Below are 25,670 nucleotides of genomic sequence, written 5' to 3' on the forward strand. Positions count from 1 at the left end.
CTATGATGGCTCTTATTTCTCTAGGATATATTCCTAGGAGTGGGATTGCTGGATTGTATGGTATTTCTATTTCTAGCTTCCTAAGGAAGTGCCATATCGATACTAAATGGTTGTATCATTTTGCATTTCCACCAGCAGTGCATAAGAGTTCTGATCTCCCCACAGCCTCTCCAACATTTGTTATTTCCAGTTTTTTTGATTAGTGCCAGTAATGCCAGGGTGAGATGTTATCTCACTGTGGTTTTTATTTGCATTTCTCTGGTGGCTAGTGATCCCATTTCCTCATGTGTCTGTTGGCTGCTTGATGTCTTCTTTGGTGAAGTGTCTGTTCATTACCTTTGCCCATTTTTTAATTGGATTATTTGTCTTTTTGTTGCAGAGGTTTGGATTTTCTTGCAGATTTTAGAGATTAGACCTTTGTCTGACTTGCAATGTCCAAAACTTTTTTTCCAATCTGTAGGTTCTCTTTACTCTTTCGGTGAAGTCTTTTGATGAGTATAAGTGTTTAATTTTTAGAATATCCCTGTTATCTAGCTTATCTTCTGGAGTTTGTGTGTTGTTGGTTATGGTGTGTATCCTGTTAATGCCATATATTAGGGCCTCTAGCATTGATTCTATTTCTTCTTCTATGAACTTTATAGTTTTTGGATTTATATTTAGATCCATTTTGAACTAGTTTTGGTGTATGATGAGAGGTATGGGTCCTGTTTCATTTTTTTGCAGGTGGATATCCAGTTTTGCCAGCACCATTTGTTAAAATGACTGTGTTCTCCCCATTTGATGGACTTTGGGCCTTTGTTGAAGATCAGGTATCTGTAGGTGGATGGATTTACATCTGGGTTCTCAATTCTGTTCCATTGGTCTATGTATCTGTGGCTATACCAGTACCAGGCTGTTTTGACTACTGTAGCTGTATAGTAGGTTCTGAGGTCAGATAGTGTGAGTTCTCCTACTTTATTCTTCTTCTTCAGTAGTGCTTTACTTGTCTGGGGCTTCTTCTTTTTCCATATAAAGTTAATGATTAGTTTTTCCATCTCCTTAAGGAATGTTGTTGGTATTTAGATCGGGATTGCATTGTATTATACATGCTTTGGGTAGAATTGTCATTTTCACAAGTTGAATCTCTCTATCCACAAGCATGGTATGTTTTTCCATTTATGTAGATCTCTTTTGGTCTCTTGCAGTAGTGTTTTGTAGTTTTCTTTGTATGTTGGTATATTGCATATTGGTCTATAATTTTGTTTTTTAGTGGTGTCTTTGCCTGGCTTTGGTATCAGGGTTATGCTGGCTTCATGCTATGAATTTGGGAGTATTCCTTCTTTTTCTGTTTTGGAATAGTTTGAGTAGGACTGGTGTGAACTCTTCTCTGAATGTTTAGTAGAATTGTGCAGTGAAGCCGTCTGGGCCAGGGATTTTTTTTGTTCAGTTTTTTTTTTTTCTTAAATGATCTCTTCAATTTCTTCTTTTGTTATGGGTCTATTTAATTTTCTTTACTTGTTTGTGTTACTTTAGGTAACCCATTAATAACCCATTGCTGTCAAGTCGATTCCGACTCATAGTGACCCTATAGGGCAGAGGAGAACTGCTCCATAGGGTTTCCAAGGAGTACCCGGCTGATTCGAACTGCTGACATTTTGGTTAGCAGCCATAGCTCCTAACCACTAACGTAGTGTGTTTCCAGAAATTTATGTATTTCTTCTAGGTTTTCTAATTTGTTGGCAGTAGTTTTTCATAGAATTCTGTTATGATCTTTTTTATCTCAGTTGGTTCTGTTGTAATATTGCCCATCTTATTTGTTATTTTGGTTATTTGCATCTTCTCATTCTTTTCCTTTGTGAATTTGGTCAGTGGTTTGTCTATTTATTAATCCTCTCAAAGAACCAACTTCTAGTCTTTTTGATTCTTTCTACTGTTTTTCTGTTTTCTATTTCATTTGTTTCTACCCTGGTGGCATAGTGGTTAAGAGCTCAGCTGCTAACCAAAAGGTCGGCAGTTTGAATCCACTAGCCGCTCCTTGGAAACCCGATGAAGCAGTTCTACTCTGTCCTATAGGGTCACGATGAGTCGGAATTTACTCAATGGCAACAGGAATCTTTGTTGTTTCTTTTTTCTTCTATTTACTGTGGGCTTCTTTTGCTTTTCTTTATCTATTTGTTTGACCTGTAGGGTTAAGATATTGATTTTGGCCCTTTTTTCTTTTTTGGTGTGTGCATTTATTGCTATGAATTCTCCTCTGGGCACTCCTTTTGCTGCATCACACAGGCTTTGGTATGTTGTTTTTTCATTCTCATTTGATTGAAGGAACTTTTTTCATATCATTTTTGATTTCTTTTATTACCCAGTGGTTTTTCAGCAAGGTGTTACTCAGTTTTCAGGAATTTGCTTTTCTCTCCCGTTTTTCCTGTTATTTTTAGTTTTATAGCTTTGTGGTCAGAGAAGATGCTTTGCATTATTTTGATGTTTTTGAATTTATTGAGGCTTGCTTTGTGGCCTAAGTGATCTTTGTACGTTGGAGAAGAATGTATACTGTGCTGCTGTTGGGTGGAAAGTTCTGTATATGTCTATGAGGTCAAGTTGGTTAATTGTATTATTTAGATCTTTTGCATCTTTGTTTTGTTTCTTTCTGTTTGTTTTGTTCGTCATTGAAAGTGGTGTGTTAAAGTCTCCTATTATTATTATTATGGAACTGTCAATTTCTCTTTTCAATGTTATTAGTTTGTTTTATATATTCTGGAACTCTGTCGTTGGGTGCTTATTTATTATGGTTATGTCTTCTTGGTGGATTGTCCCTTTAATCATCTCTCTGGCAGGGTAGAGTGGGTGGCTGGGGTTCACGCAAGTGCTCTCTCCATCAGGGGATGGATGGGTGGTCAGGAGTCATGCAGGATATCTCTCCAGCGAGGATGGGGCGGGGCAGGTGGCTGGGAAGTGGGGAATTAAAAAAAAAAGAAAAAAGGGGGTAGGGCCTTTCTATTGCCCCATGTTCACCACTTGCCCTACCAGTCAGGTATTGCCACTGGAGAGTCACCCTGTCTCTGGGTCTTGATTTCTCCCTGCTGTGTGTACACCAGGAGGCCTGAAGCTCTCATCCTCCTTCCCGTATTTTCCCTCCTTAGTTCCAGTTCACGTCCTGTTCACTTTGCTCTACTTCAGGTAAGTCTTTGCAGTTTCTGTGTCTCCTGTTGGGAATTCCGTGATGTTGTCTTCCTACACTTCTCACCCAGAGTCACTGCTGGCTTTGTCTCAAAATGGCCCCACAGTGCTGAACTGGCTGGCAGGCCACCTCCACTCCGTATCTCCATGTTCGCTGGTGTCTTTCAGTTTCTTTTTCCAATCTGTGTTTGATGTAATTCTATATCCTTTCATCTGATGCTCAGGGTTCCAGGGTTGTCATCTGTATGTTACACTTTCTTGGGTCTTTGCTGTAGAGAGACGGTGTGGTGTGTCTGACTAGGCCACCATCTTGAATCAATCTCCACTTTCTGTCTTCGTTCATTCCATTCTCTTAGGCTGAATGCTCTTTCCTTCATAAAGCTTTGCTTGAATGAATAATTCCATTCTTGGTTCTTGTAGTATATTGGTTACGTTTCTCTTTATCATATTCATTCTGACTTGCATTAGTATTGGAATAAAGTTAAAAGAATAGAAGGTTAAGCTGGAGGCAGATGTCAACTCATTTAGGAATTTTCTAACAATCTGTTGTTAGCTGCTGTTGAGTTGGCCCGACTCACGGCGACGCCATACACAACAAAATGAAACACTGCCCAGTCCTGCACCATCCGCATGATTTGGTTGCAGATTGGACTGCTGTGATCCACAGTTTTCACTGGCCGATTTTCAGAAGCAGATCATCAGGCCTATTTTCCTAGTCTGGAAGCTCCACTGAAACCTGGTCAACACTGTAACAAACATGCAAGCTACCACTGTCATGGGTTATGGCTGCACAGTAAGTGCACTGACTGGGAATTGAACCCAGATATCCCATATGGAAGGTGAAAATTCTACCACTGAACCCCCAATGTCCTCTTCTAATAATTTAGACCTGCCTAAAAATGTCATTCTACACAAGCAACTCCTCACCATCCAGAACACCCATTTTTCAAAGCTCTTGCGGCTGTACCAAGGACTCTGCACCTGTTCAAGTAAGCTTTAATGTAGCTTCTACCAGTACTAAGAGGTGTGACCTGAGGTAAATTGGAACTTCTCTAGAAATGAATTGTTGTCCCTAAAATGAAGAGGTTGAACTAGATAATTTCTCTGAGTTTCACATTCCATATTCCTCTGCTTATTTCAGAGCACAGATAGCATGAAGTCTGAAAGAACTTAGGAATCTTGGAAAAAAGAAGGCTGTGGATTAGTAGTGGGTTGGACTCTGTGTCCACTTATTAAATAAGTTTTATAGTTTTGTATAGTTTATACCAGTGATTGGCAACCTTTCTCTGTAAAGGGCAAAATAGTAAACATTTTTTGGCTTTGCGGGCCATATAGTCTCTGTCACAATCACTCTGCTGTTGTAGTGTGGAAGCCATTATTCATAGACAATACATGAACGGGCATGGCAGGATTTGTCACACACTGTAATTTGCTGACTCCTAGTTTAAGGCCATAATACCTATCTTCTTACCATCCGAAGTTAAGTGAAGAAAAATGAGGGAAAAACACTGTTGATTCAATTTTATTAACTCTAAGTACACATGTAACTGGTCTTTCACATATAAAGGTTAACAATGCAACAGTTTACTATCATTTTCAAGTTATACATATTTTACATTAATGAACTAGATTTATAAAAGATACAAAAATATTCCATAGGCTTGGGGAGATATGATCATGAGACTTCTTTGTAAGGAGGGGTATAGGATATATTAGAGAGATTTTCAAGCTTAGAGAGAGCATATCAAAATTTACACTGTTTAATAAAGCTCTTGCTTAGATAATCATTTCTTCATTCATCAGAAGGCTTTAGTAGAGCAGCTTTCTTCTTATACTTGTCTGTAATCTCTCTGATATTTTCTAAGAGATCTTCAGACATGTATTCTTCATACTCTCTATCAACTTTAGCAAGCTGCTCCTCAAGATGTTTCTAGGGGAAACAATGAACAATTGTTAATGTAAATTTATGTCTTTTAAAGTGTTTAATTATAAAATTTATAAAGAGTATAACATTTGTAAGTTCAGAATAAGAATAAAAGTATTCTTTTTTTTTTTTGATTGTACTTTAGGTGAAGGTTTACAGAACAAATAGTTTCTCATTAAACAGTCAGTACACATATTGTTTTATGACATTGGTTAACAACCCCACGACATGTCAACACTCTCCCTTCTCGACCTTTTTTTTTTTTTTGTGAAAATATACATAGCCGAAGATACACCATTTCAAAAATTTCTACATGCACACTTCAGTGACATCGATTATGTTCTTCCAGTTGTGCTGCTATTCTCACTTTAGATGAAGGTTTATAGAACAAAATAGTTTCTCATTAAACAGTCAGTAGACATGTTGCCCTATGATAATAGTTAACAACCCCACTACACATCAACGCTGTCCTTATTCAACCTTCGGTTCCCTATCACCAGCTTTCCTGTCCCCTTCTGCCTTCTAGTCCTAAAAGGAGCATTCTTGTATTCACCATGCAGGCCCATTTTGTGTCCTTTTCTAATCACACTCCCCTTTTTCCTCCCTCAAAGGTAACCACTCTCCTGAATGCTATTTTTTTGGGTAGCAGGATACAGAGTGATTTTTATTTACTTTTTGGTTCTTCTGTTTTTTTAAAAAAAATTTATTTTGTTGTTGAGAATATACACAGCAAAACATACATCAATTCAACAGTTTCTAAATGTATCATTTAGTGACACTGATTACATTCTTTGAGTTGTGCAACTATTTTCACCCCCTTTTTCTGAGTTGTTCCTCCCCCTTACAATAAATTCACTGCCTCTTAAGGTTCCTATCTAATCTCTCAAGTTGCTGTTGTCAATTTGATTCCATATAGATAGTTCTTAAAAGAGCTTAATGCTCAAGGGAGACTTTTTTATTTTTTATTTTTAACTAATTAAGCTAAACTATTGTTTGGTTTTAAGAAGACTTTAGGGGATATTTTTGGTTTAAGGTTTAAAGATTATCTCAGGGCAACAGTTTCAGAGGTTCATCCAACCTTCATGGCTTCAGGAAGTCTGGGGTCCATGAGAATTTTAAAAGCTGTTCAGCATTTCCCCCCTTGTGATCAGGAGTCTTCTACAGAAATCTTTGATCGAAATGTTCAGTAATGGTAGCCGGGCACCATCTAGTTCTTCTGGTCTCATGACAGAAGAGGCAGTATTCATGGAGGCTATTAGCCACACATTCCATATCCTCCTTGTATTCTCCTCTTTCTTCCTCAGTTGCTCCAGGCGAATAGAGACCAATTGTTGTGCCTTGGATGGCCGTTTGAAAGCTTTTAAGAACCCATGCACTATGCAACAAACTAGGATGTAGAACAGAAGCAAAGAAGCACTGAACATGTTGTTAGGCCAATTAACTGGGATGTCTCATGTAACCATGACCCTAAACATCCAAACCAAGGTGTCAAATTCCATGAGTGTTTTGGTTGTACATTAGCCTCAGCAGCTTCTCTTTTTGTTGTTGTCAATATATCACACAACTTTTTCCAATTCAACTTTTTATAGGTGTACAATTTATTGACAGCAATTATAATAATCGGCTGTGCAATCCTACCCTTATTCAATGTGATATTTTCCATTATCGTTAATCTCCCCTTTGCCCCTCCTTCCTTCCTCTGGTAACCACTAATAAACTCTGTTCTCTATACATTTGCCCTATCTTTTTATATAAGTGAGGTCATACAATGTTTGTCCTTTTGTGACTGATTTATTTCACTCAGCATAATGTCCTCCAGCTCCATCCACATTGTAGCATCTACCAAGACTTCATTTCTCCTACTGGCTGCGCAGTATTCCACTGTATGTGCATACCATATTTTATTTATCCATTCATCTGTTGATGGGCATTTAGGTTGTTTCCACCTTTTGGCTATTGTTGAATAGTGCTACAACGAACATAGGTGTGCAAGTCTGCGTCTCTGCTTTCGAGTCTTTTGGGTATACACCTAGGAGTGGAATTGCTGGGTCATATTGTAGTTCTATTTTTAGTTTTTTGAGGAACCGCTATGCTGTTTTCCACAATGCTGAACCATTTTGCATTCTCACCAGAAGTGGGTAAAGGGTTCCAATTTCCCCACATTCTCGCTAATATTTGTTATTTTCAGTTTTTTTTAATCTTAGCCATCCTATTGGGAGTGAAATGGTTTTTCATTTGCATCTCTCTGATGGTTAATTGCACTGAGCATCTTTTCATGTGTTTGGTAGCCATTTGAAAAGTCCTCATTGGTGAAATGTCTATTCAAGTCCCTTGCCCATTGTATGATTGGGGTGTCTTTTTGTGAAGTTGTCGAAGTTTTATACACATTTTGTTTATTAGACTCTTGTCGGATACGTGGTTTCCGAAGATACTCTCCCAGTCGGTAGCTTGTCTTTTCATTTTTTTGGTAGTCTTCTGATGAACAAATGTTTTCAATTTTTATGGGGTCCCATTTTTTAATTTTGTCTTTTGTTGTCTGTACTTTTGTTATTAGGTAATCCATTGTTCAAAGCTAGGCCCGACAGCGTTGTCCTTGCTTTTTCTTCTAAAAATTTTATGGTTTAGCTTTCACATTTAGATCCTTAAACCATTTTTAATTTGTTTTTGTTTACGGTGTGAGGTATGGATCCTGTTTCATTTTTCTGCCTGTAGAAATCCAATTTTCCCAGCACCATTTATTGAAGAGACTCGTTTCCCCATTGAATGGACTTAGCACCTTTGTCAAAAATCAGTTGACTGCAGATGTGTGTCTGAATGGTATTTTGCTTTTCTTTATACATTTACTACACACACACACACCCCAGATACAGATACAGTTGTGCTCCACTTAATGTCCACGATGCATTCTGTGAAATAGGATGTTATGTGACTTGAACATTGTGCCAACGTGCCTAAATTGTGAGCAATAGCATTCACTGATTTTCCACCTTCGCGTTGTTTAATAACCTTTTGTTTCACTTCCAAATTGATATTTTTCCTTTGCCTCTTGCTGCTGTCACTAGCACTGGTTTTGCTGCATTTGGAAGCCATGATGCACTTCACAGAATATTTTCGAAAGCAAATTAAACAGAGAGATAACGCTACGACACTCAAAAGACGCACAATACACGAGATTGGATACTACTGCCTATGGATTGATGCACACACTGTTATATGATAAATTTTTTATTTGTACGTAGGGAAAGTCACATTAAAATAATGACAGAAAGTACAGTACAGTACATACATAAGCCAGTAACAAAGGCATTTATTATGGCTGTCAAGACAAACGTATTATAAGTTATATGTGTATTGTACCATTATATGCCTGGTAGTGCAATTGCTTTGTATACAAGAGACACGAGATACACATGTTGCGTGAGGGAAGCTTTGCGTTCACTACGTCCCGTCCTCCGGTTGGGATTTCTGAACTCTATTATAAACTTCTGGGACCACAGACATATATGTGGTTGGATGTTGCATGTACAGTATTATGTGGCACATAACTGTATATATATACATACGTATCTCTAAACAATTTTAGTTTATTGTTACCTGGCTTCGACCTTCATATTTATGGAGTCGTATTAAATATAAGGTTCTATGACTTATTTTTTTAATCCAGTTTTTGAGATTCATTCACTTTAATGCAGAGCTGCAGTTTATTCATGTACTGCTGTATAGCATTCTATTGAATGAATATATCAACATCTACTTATCCATTTTACTGTTAATGAATTTGTGCTTATTCTCAAGTGTGGTAGGCTGAATAATGCTTCCTCCACAACCCTAAACGTCCACATCCTAATTCACAAAACTTGTGAATATTACATGTTACCTTATATGGCAAAAGGAACATTGTAGATATGATTAAGTTAAGGATTTTGAGATGGGGAGATTATTTTAGATTATCCAAGTGGCCCCAGTGCAATCATAAGGGTCTTTATAAGAGGGGATCAGGAGTATCAGTGTAAGAGAGAGATGTAATGACAGAAGGAGAGGTCAAAGAAGAGGCACGCTACGCTGTTGGCTTTGAAGATGGAGGAAGGGGCCAAAGCTAAGTAAACGGCCTCTAGATGTTGGAAAAGGCAAGGAAATGGATTCTCCCCTAGAGCTTCGAGAAGAAATGCAGCCTTGTCGATCCATTTTAGACTTATGACCTCCACAAGTGTAAGATAATAAAATTGTGCGTTTTAAGCCATTAAATTTGTGGTAATCTGTTATAACAGCAACCGGAAAGTAATACACCACGTTATCTACCTATCTCTATTTTAAATATTGACACTCTAAATTTTTGAAAAATGTCCCCTAGCACACAAGTGTAGAAGTCTCTTTAGGGCAAATACCTAGAGTGGAACAGCATAGGGATGTGCACCTTCAGTTTTACTAGGGACTGCCAAATTGTTTTCTGAAATTGTTACATCAATTTACACAACTAGCAGCAGCAAATGAGAACTCCCATCACTCTGCATCCTTGCACTTGGTAGCATCAAACTTTAAGAACTTTTGTTAATTTCTTGGGGGTAGAAAATGGTATCTCTTTTCATGTGTTTATTGGCCACATTCGCTTTTTTGTGAAATTCCTGTTCATGTCTTTGCCCACTTCTCTTATTTATTTTTTGGAGATTATTATATATTTAAATCTTTATCTGTTGGGTTTTTAAATATCTTCCATCAGTTCGTGACTTGTTTTTCACTTTCTATGTTTTTTGGTGTAAAGGAGATCTTAATTTTAATAAAACTGAATTTATGAACAATTTATTTTGTGGTTTGTGCATTTCGTGTCTAATTTAAGAACTCCTTTACAACCCTGAAGTATTAAAAAATTTGTCTCACATTTAACTTCTTAATCTACATGTTCTTAATCTGGAACATACTCTATGGCAGCAACTTAATTAATTTTTTGCTGACAACAAATTGTTATGAATACTTACCGTGTGTCAGGCATAATAAAAATGAGGATAACTATTATTAAATAGTAGCAATTTTAAGGCACTTACTATTGCTAGGGGTACAGTTATAAAGATGGAGAAAGAATCAAAAATAAATACCAACAGTTCTGTGCTTAGGTGTTTATAATAGAGTAGTGGTTAACTTGACAATTCATTCTACTCCACTAATCTGCCAATAGTGCCTGTCTCATACATCAGAGTGGCTGTCTCATATATCAGAGCTCAGCTAGTAACTTTTCATATATGCTCTAGCATCTATTTCTTGACTCTCAATCATATAGACTGGCCTGTCTACATCAATACTAGAACGTTAGTTATTATAGCTTTACAATAATTACTGAAACACCTAAACAGACAAAAAATGATTTTGTCTCTCTCAGGAAGGTAGGTGCCAGAATAGGAGTAAGCAAACTTTTCTTGTGAGGGTCAAATAAATATTTTAGGCTTCATGGGCCAGATGGTCTTTGTTATAACTACCCAACTTCATTGTTGTAGTGAGAAAACAGACTGTACAGAATGAATGTGGTTGGGTTCCAATAAAATTATTTATGAAAGAAGGCTGCAGACTGAATTTGGCCTATAGGCTATAGTTTGCTGACCCCTAGCCAGGAACATTGAGTCACATATAGGACCTGTACGAGTCTGATCCTACCAGAGACTGCTTAAAGAATCACTTTGTCCCACAAGAAAAATATACCACCTAAAAATACCACTATATCTAAACTCCTGTTTTCTTTAGTCCAATGTCATCATTCATTACAAAATTTCCCATTAGGTTTTTAATGATGATCCACTTGCCTTTCTGCGCTTCTTCCCTACTTTACTAAGAAACCTATTATATTTAATAATTCATTGACTAATTGTAAATTTTACACAGTGTAAATTAAGTGCTCAAGTAAATGTTTATTGAATTTGGTCTGGTCCTTTTGAATAACACTAAACTTATAGAAAATAACAAAAAACTAATAGTAATCTACCATTAGCTTTTCAAATGTAAGATTATGTTAACGGATTTAAACTTTAATAGTTGTGGTTACATTTTACACAATCTCTAGTGATAAACAGAGAAAAGATCGAGGTTGTCAAGGATTTCATTTTACTTGGATCCACAATTAACACCCATGGAAGCAGCAGTCAAGAAATCAAAAAATGCATTGCACTGGGCAAATCAGCTGCAAAAGACCTCTTCATCTTCATTTTTGCTTGAAAAGCAAAGATGTCACCTTGAGGACTAAGGTGCAGCTGACCCAAGCCATGGTGTTTTCAATCACCTCATATGCATGTGAAAGCTGGACAATTAATAGGGAGGATCGAAGAAGAATTGCCTTTGAATTGTGGTGTTGGCGAAGAATGTTGAATATACCATGGACTGCCAAAAGAATGAACAAATCTGTCTTGGAAGAAGTACAACCAGAATGCTCCTTAGAAGCAAGGATGGCGAGACTACATCTCATATACTGTCATGGATTGAATTGTGTCTTGCAAAAATATCTGTCAACTTGGCTGGGTCATGATTCCCAGTATTGTACAATTGTGTACCGTTTTGTAATCTGATGTGATTTCCTTACATGTTGTAAATTCAATCACTATGATCTAATAAGATGGATTAGCGGCAGTTATACTGATGAGGTATACAAGATTGGATAGTGTCTTAAGCCAATCTTTTCTGAGATGTAAAAGAGAGATGCGAGCAGAGACACATGGGAACCTCATGCCACCAAGAAAGCAGTGCCGGGAGCAGAGCGCGTCCTTTGGACCTGAGGTTCCTGCCCAGAGAAGCTCCCAGACCAAGGGAAGACTGATGACACGGACCTTCCTCCAGAGCTGATGCAAAAAGCGTTCCCCTGGAGCTGATGCCCTGAATTTGGACTTACAGCCTACTGGACTGTAAGAGAATAAACTTCTCTTTGTTAAAGCCATCCACTTGTGGTGTTTCTGTTACAGCAGCTCTAGATGACTAAGACACATACTTTGGACGTGTTATGAGGACGTATCAGTCCCTGGAGAAGGACATCATGCTTGGTAAAGTAGAGGGTCAGTGAAAAAGAGGAAGACTCTCAATGAGATGGATGGACACAGTGGCTGAAACAATGGGCTCAAGCATAGCAACAACTGTGAGGATGGCACAGGACTGGGCAGTGTTTTGTTCTGTTGTGTATAGAGTCGCTACGAGTCGGAACTGACTCGACGGCACCTAACAACAACAGTGATAAGTAACTACTGGATTAACACTGAGGACAGTGTAGTAGTTATAAGTAATAGAAAGTTATAGGCACTAGGGATTTTGGAAATTATTTAGTACAACCCCTTCATTTTGCAGACGAAGAAACTAAAGACCAAAAGTAAAGTGGTACATGCAAGTGGAGTTTCTCAACCTAAGGCATCCATTGTACATTATGAACTAACTTTTCTCCTATACCACTAGAATGGTACTATTATATACCATACTTGGGAGAATGGGAAACATAGTTATTCAAATCATTTTCTGGTCTGTGGTTCAAAGGAGCAATCCTGGTTGAAAAAGGCTCCATGCAAGGTTAGAGTCACTAAACCCATTGCCATTGATTCCAACTCATAGCGACCCTACAGGACAGAGTAGAACTGCCCCATAGGGTTTCCAAAGGGCAGCTAGTGGATTCAAACTTCCGACCTCTTAGTTAGCAGCCAAGCTCTTAACCACTGTGCCTCCAGAGTCACTAAGTGGTTGAATTAGGTAGAACTGGGTAGAACCCAGGTTTTCTGATGAAGTATTCCACAGTGCTTTCCTTATGTCTTATTACGAAGCAATGAGGAGACTGGGCAAGCAAGAAAGCAAGAGTTCAATGTCTTTCAGGAGAAATGATGAGAAGCAGGGTATCACATGCTCATAAAGTTTCCAATAAATGAAAGCCTACTAATGAGGTATGAGTTTTTTCCTTCTTAAACCACTCTCAACTACAAACACATTATCATCTAACAAATTACCCAGGAGTTTTAAAGTTTAGCAATTTACCTTTGCTTTTAGGTCTCTGTACAGCAGCTTGGAGGAATAGTTTTATTATTGAACTTTCAAATATGTGAAGAGTGAGGCTAAGGTAAATACATCATGTTTCAAAAACTCTTTATTCTATGTTTATATGAAATCAACAGAAAGAAACACATTTCTCATAAACCATACTTTTCCATCTCAATCGTAATGAAATCTTAAATGTACTAGTATGTTTTTACTATACAGAACATGGCCTGGCACAATATCATCATATATTGTTGATGTAGTAAGTATCATAGTATGCTGTTTATGTTAGTAAAGCAGTTTATTTTATAAAATGCAGAAGTATTCCCTGAATCCCCTCGCCATATCACTAGATAGGATTCTTGTGATAAATTTTTACTAGACTTATTTTCCATAGAAATAAGATTTATCATGTAATTTCTACAGAAACAAAACAGAAATATATCAAAAATTTTAAAAAAAGGTTTGTTAGAATGTAGGAAAGACCTTCCCAAACTTACCTCCACAGACCCTACATGTGTAGCAACCATTTCTAAAAGACGCTGCAAGTTATTTCCCACTTTTCGTCTTTCTTCACTTGTGGTCTGCGCAACTAACTGGTATCTGTAGAATAAAATGCTTGCTTTAGTCACCTAGGAAGAAACTAATATATCAGTTCTACTTAGCTCATTTTCCATTTCCAAACTCAATAAAACCAAGCTGTGATTGGTATATGTGCTGCCTCGTATATGTATGATTCATAGAGGTCCCGCTATTAATCATTAAAACAGAAGTAAAAGCATCTTCACGAATCCTTTGCAAGTTAGGTTAATATACCAGTAGAAACACAACAAAGAGGTCAGTTTTACTCAATCAAATATTCACCAAAACAGTATTTCCTGACTTATGAGTGTAAGGACATTAAACACAAAGATTGTACATTGAGCTCTTCTTGGAGAACTGATTAAACATATATGACACTAAATAAATTCTTATTATTTTATGATATATTTTAGTATTCTACCACCTCAGTTAGTAGGTGTGGGCCCAAGGTCTAGGTATGTGAGTACTAAACAAAACAAAACCTCTGATTAAATACATAAATTTCTGGAGCAAATGGTCTTACCTGAGCCTCCAAAAAAATTGTAAGCTTTCAGGGGCAAGATGGTTAGATAAACTTGTGAAAGGGGAGTAGACGAGTAACGCATTGTTTATGACTAAAGTGTAGGGTGGGGTCATAGTTAATTGGAGAGTAGAAGTCCTGCCTTTAGGCATTCAAATTCAGATTCAAAACTGTAGCCCAAACAAATCATAACTGAGTTTTCTACCCCTAGTCTGTTGTTGCTGCTGTGTGCCCTTGAGTGGACTCTATAGGACAGAGTAGAACTGCACTGTATTTTTACTAAAATAATGCACGCCTTCTACGTTTGTTTGCCAACTGTGTCCTACCCCCTCCGCCCCTGACACTTTTGTAAGTGCACTATGCTAATTTTTTTTACAACAACATGTAAAAAAACATTGGCATAGTGGCGCTTATGAAAATACCTTGTGTGGGGCGGGGGAGGAGGGTGTGGTTGGCAAACAAATGTAGAAGATGCATGTTATTTGTGTAAAGATATGGTAATATTTGTGATGGGGTGGGGTGGAGGAGATCACCAGGTCCCTTCTCCCTTAGAGCGGTTTCAAACTGCCAACCTTTCCATTTTAACAGCGGAGTGCTTAACCATTGTGCAACCAGGGTTCATTCCCCTAGCCTACTAATGAGGAAATAAAGAATTGTGACTTTCTCAAGGCTTGTACTTGCAACTTTAATAAGATTTTTTTGTTATTTGAGGGTCAGTTGAGATTAAAGGAGCTCTGGTGGTGCAGTCGTTAAGTGCTCAGCTGCTATCTGAAAGGTCCGTGGTTCAAACCCACCAGTCACTGCGGGAGAAAGATATGGCAGGCTGCTTCTGTGAAGATTTACAGCCTTGGAAAGCCTATGAGGGCAGTTCTACTCTGTCCTATAGGGTGCTACGAGTAGGAATTGACTTGACTGCAGTGGGTTTGGTTTTTAATGGAGACAAAAAAAATGTGTATATTTTTATATAAGAGTACACAGAGCCTATAGATTCAATATATCAATGTATATCAGTACATGAAAGAATTACATACAGACTATTCTTTAAAGAAAGGATGTCACTAGTTTTAGTTATAGTTATTACTTAGTGTGACTAAAATGTTTCCTATGAGTTTTAAAAATTGTAATGGAAACCAATAGCAAAAACCTGACACTGTATAATTTGAGTATAAGTAACTTCTAAAAAATATAACATGACATACAGTCAGTTCTGCTATAATGCTTATTTAGAAACAGGAATTTGTTTCAACTTGATTGATATATTAGGTAGCAATTTGAGCATAATGAAAATTTAGCCTTAGCATTTGCTGATTTCCATCATGAGAAACATGAGGTGAGCCCAGAAAATGGCACCCAGCTGAGTTCAGATGCACAGGGGCACACAAAACACAAATACTTCAAACATCTACCAGCTATCTCAGTTCACTGCATGTATTATAAGCCACACACTCATCCACAACTGGTTACAATTTTCCATCTGACTTCAGATAATGCTCCTTCCACCTCTTCACAAGAACTCAAAAACTGCAACGCTTCTGACATCCAGTTCCCCAAGCAAACTTCAGGTCTTTTTCAAGGTAAAGTGTCATATTTATCATAGAACTTACACATTTCTTAACTACCCAATATATGTAAAGTGTGCTAACATTTTTTATTCCTATTTTTTGTTTATGTGTGTCCCTGATGAAGTTTTTGAATGTTGTGCCCCAATCCTAATTTTCCTCTAAGTCTTGTGGTTTTTATTGCATGATTTTGCATAGCATGGTAATTTTTAAGAAGGGAGATGCTGCGTTATAAGACTGTATAATTTATAGTCTAATTACATTTCAGTATAAATATATATAATTTCTACAAAATATATCTTAAAATAAGAGAAGTTTAGGGAGTTTAGTGACTTTATTAAAATTCACCAATAAACAGCCAAAGTTATTTGACCTCATTTAAAATTCTATGTTGTTTTTAGGGATTAAAAGCCACTTATAATTATACATAAAAATGAATGATTTTTTCAGTAAGGCACTAACTTTAGTAGTAGTAGAATGTATCTGTAGATAGAAAGTATTTCAAGTTACAGGCAAACTTGTAATTCTAAGTATGCTGTTCTGCTTAAGTATCACTCCACCCCAAATAGCTCTATAAATTAAAGCAAATCAGAATAGACCTGGTTTTACATAACTGTTTAATAATTAATCTGAAACATCATAAATCTTAGAGATGAACTTACTCCCGCTGAATAGCATCTAATTCATTCATTGCTTCACTGAGGCCTTCATTAACCCCACTCTCCAGTAGGTGCTTGTGTTTCTCCAAGGACTCAAGCTCATTGGCACATTTTTTGTCCTCTTCCTCAGCTTCCTATAAGGATACACTCATGGTTATGGTTTTTGATAGTCACATGCTATATAGTCCAGTTGGATTATTTTCAAACCATTTCTTTATCAGATTGCATAATTTGTATTCTCAGGATGCTTACTGCTTTATGTGTGAAAGACTTAGAATGCTCCTTTGGGAATTCCATACCATAAACATAAATATGACCTTTTAAACAGGCCTGTGTAATAGGATTCACTCAGCAGTATTTTCAAGGCTAAACTACTAGAAAATCTTACGTTACTTTGTTTTAAAATTTTTTTTACATGTGCATCAAGGACTAATCTAGGACTAATCTAGGAATAACTCTTATACTACTGTCATTTTACATTTGCATTAACTATATGTATCAACCATATTTTCTAGCTTCTGTAAAATGGTATTTTAACACCCACACCAAGTAACTCTTCTCCTTTGGTAAACGTCCCAAGCCCTAAAGTGTATTTCAAATATAGGTGACCAATAAATTCCCCGTGTACTCTGCCTTCTTCCTGTCCCGTTTTCCACTAAAACCACAATAAAGATGCCTGCCCTTTCCATCTCTGCCTGTGACCACCCCCCGTTTTTCCTGTGTGGTCCTGCTGAGCGTTCTGTGAACACCAGGGACTATGAGTATAATAAATCTTTACGTGCTTCCATACCTTATCATATCTTCAACATTTACCATCATATCAAGCTAAAACAAAGTACTCAAATTCCTCAATTCTTACATTTCTCAAGATAAAGTATCATAAAGTGCTTCATTTAAGTGCTTCAGAGGATAAACTAAGTATTGCCACGGAGGACATATGAAACAATAAAAATGGTTAACAAATGTCTCACATTTTATATGTAGTGGTATATTTTCTAAAAATTTCACAACAGACTTAAAAAAAGTTCAGGCCTTAAATATGATACAGGTCAAGAGAAAAGTTTTGAATTTCTGACACTTGATTGACACAGCTTTGGCTAACTCATACAGACCGTGACAAAGTTCTTACCTTAACTTTGTGTTGATAAAGGTCATCCAGCTTTTGAACTTCTTCTTTCAGAGTTCTCACACTTCGCTTGCTTTCTGTTACCATTATATTCAACTAGGGGAATAAAACTTTGGTTGAGAAATTATAACTATACATAAAATATTTTTTTAACAAATTATTGAATTTTTATATTGGCAATCAACTAATAGAACCATATGGTTTCTTCTGGTTCTTTTGGACTCTCACCTATCATTTGTCTAAAAATTTTATATTCCTCAATGCTTTTTAATGTATAATTAATTTATACTTGTAGTACAAATAAAATGCACTTAGGAAAGGAAACATACCTAATGGTTAAGAGGAAATACTAATTACCAAGTTTAAATGCAAAGTGGTAAAGTAGGACACTCGTTAGGAATCAAAACTCTGGTTTAATTCCCAGTAAAATAAGGATACTAATATCTGCTCTTTCACCAGTGGCTGTGAAAGTGTTTTTTTCTGCTGCTAACGAAAAAGTCAGCAGTTTGAATCCACCAGCTGCTCCTTGGAAACCCTATGGGGCAGTTCTACTCTGTTCTATAGGGTCGCTATGAGTTGGAATCGACATGATGGCAATGGAATTTTTTTTTTTGGTAGATATTATATTAATATTACATACATTACATGTGTTAATATATTACATATCTCATAAATTGTTTTTGATCCCTAGTTTTGAAGTCTAGTTCTATTAGATATTATCTACTTTAGCTAGTTATCTAGCTTTCCATTTATGCAATCACTTTCTGGGATGTTAAAGAGAACTATTTATATAAATTTTATTGGATTATGTTTGCTAATTGCTTACAGTCATGCATGCTTCCAAAGAGCAGTAACCATATTTAATTTTGCTAAAGCGTGAATTTTAAGATGCGTTGACAGCAAAACTGAGAAAAAAAAAAAAAAGTTTTTTTCTGAAGTTCATTTCCTGTTGACAAATACTGATACCAGTTGATGCCAGTAATACAAAATGTTCTTCAGCTAGACCCAGAGGAAACAGAAAACAGCAATGTATAAAAAGCTGACATTTTTTTTTTTAAAGAGGATGATTCCACACATACATGGAATTAAAAAAAAAATGCATGAATTTTAGGAAAAATTCAGTCAAACTATTGTTATCTGGGAAAAGGTTGGCTGGGTGGTCAAAGAACTACATTAAAGAAACATGTAGCTTCTCATTTAATCATCAAAAATCCCTTGAAAGGAAAGTTTTTTTTTGCTATAAGTGAAAAGAGAGGGGATGGAAAGAATGCTATTTGCTCAAGGTCACACAACAAGTAAATGTCCAGTACTCAAAGCTAGATGTTCTAACTCCCAGGACCTTTTCTATAATACCACCTGCCTTTCAATTTAAAGACTAGAGTTAATGAAGATATAACCTTAGCTGCTAGTCTATTTTCACACGTATAATTCAGTGACACTAATTACTCATGTTGTGCAACCATTATCCCTATCCTTTTCAGAATTACATGATTTCATTTTATATCTTACAGTTTGTTAGCCAAAACACAATAGTTTTTGAAGTGCTGACTTATTAGTGTTTTCCTTTAATTGTTTGGTGTTATATAAACAATATCCTTCGTGTACATTTGAGAAGTAGCTTTTTAACTTTTCTTAATCGGCTACAACAATGTTTGAAGATGATTGAATATAATAGTAGTGCTCTCTCTCAGGGATACTGGCAATATTATGTTCAAGGATCTCTGAAGCAGGAACTTTCTGAAAACTACTTTTGGAAATAAACTTTTATATGCATTTAGGTTTGAGTTTCCCTGAATTTCATGACCCAGAATGAAAAACTTTGTAAAAAGAAACCTCTTGCTCTGTCACAGCTAATTTTAAGGTAGTTACTTCAAATCCCTTGTGGTATAAAAAGGAATATTATTAAATTATCTCAAGTTATAGGAGGCAATTCTTTACTTAAAAAAAAAGGGGGGGGATGTTTACTCAGTTTTCTATCACTTCATCAATGAAATGTGAATCCTAGGATGTTTAAGTTATTTACTGTACTTCAAATGTTTCCAAATCAAGGTTAGTCGACTCTCCATTTGTCTTAGTCATCTAGTGCTGCTCTAACAGAAGTACCACAAGTACTCCTGGACTAGGAGCTTCTTTGCGCAGGGACTCCGACCCAAAGGACGCACTCTGCTCCCGGCACTGCTTTCTTGATGGTATGAGGTCTCCAACTCTCTGCTTGCTTCCCTTTCATCTCTTGAGAGATAAAAGGTGGTGCAGGCCACACCCCAGGGAAACTCCCTTTACTTTGGATCAGGGGTGTGACCTTAGTAAGGGTGTTACAATCCCACCCAAATCCTCTTTAACAAAATTACAGTCACAAAATGGAGGCCAACCACACAATTCTGGGAATCATGGCCCAGCCAAATTGATACACACATTTTTTGGGGGACATAATTCAATCCATGACACCATTTTTCATAATTTTATTAAAAAATTCATTCTTTAGCAATGAGAAAACACAAATCACATTTAATTTTTATGTTTGAAAACCCTTATTTTTGCTTTTAATGACTTTGTTTCATTACTTACTTGTTCTAAGGTATCCTCTAAACCCATTTTTTTATTTAGAACTTTATTAATTTCTTCTTCAGTTTGGTTCAGGAGTTCCTTGAGTGGTGCCTATAAAACACACAGGAATGTGGGTTATATATGACATGCGTATTCGTCAAATTTCTCTCATGAGGCATTTACAACTTGTGATGGGAGAAGCCACTTGTGGTTTAATACATCAGAGAAAAAAGTGAAGCCATGACATTTTATAATATAAACTAATATACCATCAACAAGAAAAAACAAACTCTGAATTTTTAATGTAATTTCTGTAACTGTAGAATGTAATCTTTTTTTTTCTTTTAGAGTTAGTGTTCAGTGTTTGGGTTTAGGTTTAGGGTTAAGGATACATTTAGATTGAGGGTTAAGGTTTGGTTTAGGTTTTCAGTTAGGGCTAGGTTTTAGTGTTTGGGTTTAGGTTTACTTCTAGGGTTAGCACTAGGGTTATGATTAGTCTTTAGGGTTAGGTTTAGTGTTAGGGTTAGTTTTAAGTTTAGAGTTGGTTAGAGTTATGTTTAAAGCATGCGTTATATTTAGTTTTAGGTTTAGGGTTAGCATTAGGTTTAGGTTTTAGGTTAGATTTAGGGTTAAGTTTATGTTAAGGTGTGGGTTAGGATTAGGTTTTGGGTTAGGGTCACATTTATGTTTAGGTTTGGGGTTAGGGTAAGGTTTAGGTTTAAAAGTTAGGTTTGGTAATTTGCTTTTTTTTCTTTTTTATTAATACTGGCAAAATTCTAGATTTGCCATTTAAAAATTTAATTTTAACCAATAGTTATGGTTACTTTATATAGAGCCTACTTTAGCCTGAGTTCTTAGTTATTCTGCAAATTCATATTCATTATTTAAGTTTATTGCAGTATCTTACTTTCAAAACAATTCATATATAGGTTGTATTTTTATTCTGTATCTCTTAGATGCATAAATTTCTCTTAATCCTTGTCAACTGTTTAGTCCTACAATTCTCTGCTTATATTTCTTATGTTTACTTTCTGTTTTACTGATTTTATTTCAATATAGTACTTCACTGATTCCCATTATGTTTTTCTTTTTAACTGAGGTGAATCCACATTTTAACACGGTTAAACAGAAATGGTTAGGCTAAAATGAATTTACGATAAAACTAACCATTTTAAAGTGTACAATTCAGTGGCATTTAGTAGATTCACATTGTACAACCATCACCTCTAGTTCCAAGATATTTTCATCACCCCAAAAGAAAACCCCATACCCCACTATGTTTTAAGTAGGCTTTTTGAAGTTTTTAATGAGTTTTAATTTTGGCCTGCTAATTTTTGAAAGATGCAATGGCTACTTTAATCTAAGAACTGATTTTCAACTTTTCTTCATATATATTTGTAACACTTGGGATTGCATGACAGTGATGCTATTTCTATTTTTACTGTTCTATTATTATGTAATAGGAAGAAAGGCCTGGCGATCTAGTTCTGAAAATCAGTCAATGAAAACCCTGTGGATCACAATTGTCTGATACACAGTGTTTCGCTCTATTGTGCATGAGGCCATCTCAACGGCAGCTAACAACAGATTATGCTGTAAAACTATTCCTAGGGGTCACAGAAAATTTTGTCCGTTTTTGAGCACACACATTCTGTTTGTTCTGGGTAACCTGCTCTACTTGATGGCACCTAACAACACAACAACCTCCTCTACAGTGATTTAATTGTGGTAATCATTGTCTTGTACCAGCCATGGCAAACTACTCAAAGCAGTGGTGAGCAAACTCCATTTATCTATTTGTTGATCTGTTTACTTGAAGAAGAATTCAGTGAAAGATAAAATGTTTACTCCATATATTTTTTCTATTGAAAATGAGTCTAGCTTTATTTAATTAATGTCTGTTCACCAAAAGACTAATTGCTGTGGAAGCAGGAACTGTATCTGTTTTGGGTTATATTTTATCTCTAGCACTTAGCTGGTCTGGAACATAACAGGCACTCGATATTTGTTGAATGAATGAATGTTTCTCAGGCAGAAATACAGTCTTATGACTTAGAAAATAATCATTATTATTACTTTGATTGTAAAACTATCATATCCTTACTACTCAAATCAACAATCTTTTATTTAAAAACTAAGTATTTTGAAAATTGGCATTTTTGAGGGGGTTACAAAAATTCTAAAATCTGTAAATGGTTGAGAAGTTGCAATACAGCAATTTTAAAATTTTCTTTGCCAAATTATGACTTTAGCCACATTTCAAAATTAGGTACCAATTTCTCATCATTGAGTGCTAGTGTTATTTAATGCCCTATTACATTTCATGCCTTCGTGTGTCCTTATGCCTGGAGCCCTCTCCTGTGGACTGCCCCTATAAATAACTCATCTTTCACCATTTCATCCCAGTGTCACCACCCACCACCTCTATGGAGTCTGTTCTGCTCAGTGGGAAGAAGGACTTTGTTACCGTTATCTGTAAAGATTTCTAATAAAGCACATACATGACATTTATTTATGTCTTAAGGAGACCTGAGGAGGCCACCAGCAACTTGGGAAAAAGGGTCAGCTCATATTTGTCTTTATAATCCTGGTATCTATCATAGAGCCTTACAAAATGTACTATATGTAATCAAATTTTTTTATTGGATAGTTGAATAGATAAGGTAGATAGAGAGGAAGAAAAGGTTTTATAATTTGAAGAGTAACACACAATTAAGAGAAGATTTCTACTACCAAGAAGAAAGATGATAAAAAGTTTCAGTGTTTTATTTCTGTGTAGTCCTGAGTTATGGACATGCTGACTTTTAAACACTTACATATAAATATATGAACCAGTGGTCAATCATATAATTTAAAAACCTTTTAAAGTATTCATAATTACTTACATAAACTTGAGCCTTGTATTTGACAAGGCAGTTGGCACCAGCCTCAGGGTTAAACTTAATTTCAAAGTCATAACCTTTGGAATTCTCAGCACCCTTAGGGATGAGTTTTAATTTTCTAGCCAACTTATGATATTCTGCTAACTGTGCTTCAATCTGTAAGGAGAGAACAACAGTAAACAAAAAGAAACGTTAAAAAAAAAGTCCCATTCTATCCACTTTTCAATTGTCATTTCTGCAATTTTACATGCAGTGAGTCCACTTTTTAGTAGTTTAGTAATTTAGTATTTTTTAGTAGTAAGGTGGCTATTTTAAAATATACAAATGAAATGTGTTGTTTACACTAAATTTGTAGAGTAATCTTAACACTATAATTGATTAGTAAGCAATATACTATCATTCTTGCATTTATCTGACAAATATTTAGGAAAAAGGGTTCATACTGAGCTATTAATTAAAATTTTTAAATTTTACTTTTTAAAGTACCAGATAGAGAAATTATTAAAAAACAAACAACCTTTAGCTTTGTCAATGTAGAAATTAAAGCATTCCATCTAAAATAAGTGAAATGTAATTAAAGTGTCAAAATGTTATTTTAACTGTTTTGATGAAAATATTTTAGGAACATATTCAACATTTCCCACTCACATTTATTCCTTCAAAACTGTTCAAATTACATTATCAGAAAAGCTTTCCCTCTAATACAGTCCCTAAATTTCTCTTTCTACCCCCTCACTTTTTTTCCTGTAATTTTTGTTTTATTTTTCTTTATAGCACTATCACTACCTGACATGCAACTTATTTTCACGCTGCTTCCTTCATTTAATACATATTTAGCTTCTCACTGCTGTTACCCATCCTAAAAATGAATAATTTGAATGAAAAATACAATGGCAAGAGCACACATCCAGAACTTGCTTAAATAATTTACAATTTCCAAAACTGTATCAGACCTCAAAAGCAATACTACCTATATTACATTTTAGCTTTTTTTAAATTAATGAATCAGAATATCACTTCATTTATTATACTGCAATGTAGTAGCTCTCTAGAGATGACTAATGTAGGTCTGTTTGTCCTAAATGGTCCTAGAATTGTAAGTTTTCTAGGAGCAGTTTCTTCCGTTTTCATTATCATTTTTATCCAGTGAAAGCTGCTTTCACAAGTCCATGCACTTTATTGTGCTGCACTGCAGGGCAGCAAACGTGGCACCTCGGTCTCTTTCTCCTCTCTACCACCAGTTTAGACCCTGAAAACTCTTTCCTGATGAGACCAGATGCAGCCTAACGTTTACGTCAACAGAGAACTCCGGAGTTAGCACGTGAAATAAAAATCAGTCCAGAAAAAAGGTGATGGCTGAAATGTCTGTGCATTTTCTGAACTCCAGCAGTGTCCTTTCCAATCCTTCTTTCCTGACTCCCAGCTACCTAGCACACTAAGGCTTTCTTCACACGGTCCATTGTCCTTACTCTGGCCCCCTCACCAGGTCACTGCTCAACGATTTCCCAGGGTTTTCTTTCCTTTCAGTCTGCTCCTCCAAAAAAAAAAAATTGTTATTCTTTTTAGTACACCTGATTTTAGTTAGTCAAACTCAGACTTCACCTAGTCCAGGGATTCATAACTTTCCCTTTCCTACACAGTGCTTGAGATAAGATACATTCATCACTATCAGTTGAAGTAACTCAGTTTCCTTTTAGGGCTCTTCAGGGGCCTTTGCCTACCCAAAAATGCTGGTGTTTCCAAGAGTTCTGTCCTCATCCTATACATCCTCCCTTGGAGAATTCATCCACTCCTGTGGCTTCAATCACAATTTATAGATTTTTGCCAAATCTACATTGCAAACCCAAATATTTTATGCTGAGGTCCAGACCCATATATACAATAGCCTATTAAATATTATCACTTGGATGCCTCACGGATACATATCCAACATACCATCCCCATTCCTGCAGTAACTTCTTCCTTCTCCTGTATTCCTGAATTAATGGTACTACAACTTGCCCAACTACCCAAGCCAGACACGTGAAATATCTACACTGTGACTGCTTTCCCTCTCATTTGCCAGGTCTTATTTACTCTACCTCGTAAGTAGTCAGAATCTACCAACTTCTTTCAATCCCCACTAATAATTCCTAAGTTAAACTTGTAATTTCTCCCCAGATTGCTGCCATGGATCCTTATCTGACTGTCTTGCTCCCTTCCAACCCATTTTTCAAATTACCGAAAACAAGATCTTGTGAAGTCTGGTCATGTCTCCTTAAAAATTTCAGGCTAAGAGAAACTGACAGTTCCACAATAATAACAGAAGACTTCAACACATCACTCTTGGTAAAGGACAGAACATCGAAAAAGAAACTCAGCAAAGATACAGAAGACCTAAAGGGCACAATCAGCCAACTTGACCTCACAGACACATATGGAACATTCCGCCCTACAGCTGAAAGTACACATTCTTTTCCAATGCACATGGAACAGTCTCCAGAATAGACTACATCTTAGGCCACAGAGCAATCCTCAACAAGATCCAAAACACTGAGATAATACAAAGTATCTTCTCTGATCACAATGCCATCAAGGTAGAAATTAACAACAGAAAGAGCAACGAAAAAAATCAATTACATGGAAACTGAATAACACCTGCTTACAAACCTATGGCTAAGAGAAGAAATGAAAGATGGAATAAAAAAATTCCTGGAATCGAATGAGAATGAAAACACATCATATCAAAACCTTTGGGA

At 36.2% G+C, this 25,670-nt stretch overlaps 1 protein-coding gene across 1 annotated transcript in view; it reads right to left on the reverse strand.

Annotated features, from left to right (window-relative positions):
- Positions 1–4,638: 4,638 nt before the first annotated feature.
- The window catches only part of NDC80 (NDC80 kinetochore complex component), a 43,400-nt gene continuing 22,368 nt past the window's right edge, over positions 4,639–25,670 (reverse strand). The window contains exons 11-16 of the mRNA XM_023742899.1: positions 22,936–23,088; positions 20,072–20,161; positions 17,510–17,602; positions 16,384–16,514; positions 13,561–13,663; positions 4,639–5,083 (exon numbers count right to left, since the gene is read on the reverse strand). Of these exons, the coding sequence (XP_023598667.1) occupies positions 4,946–5,083; positions 13,561–13,663; positions 16,384–16,514; positions 17,510–17,602; positions 20,072–20,161; positions 22,936–23,088 (708 nt within the window). The 3' untranslated portion in view covers positions 4,639–4,945. The remainder of the gene's footprint in view (positions 5,084–13,560; positions 13,664–16,383; positions 16,515–17,509; positions 17,603–20,071; positions 20,162–22,935; positions 23,089–25,670) is intronic.

Source organism: Trichechus manatus, unplaced genomic scaffold (assembly GCF_000243295.1).
Source record: "Trichechus manatus latirostris isolate Lorelei unplaced genomic scaffold, TriManLat1.0 scaffold00222, whole genome shotgun sequence".
Lineage (NCBI taxonomy): Eukaryota > Metazoa > Chordata > Mammalia > Sirenia > Trichechidae > Trichechus > Trichechus manatus.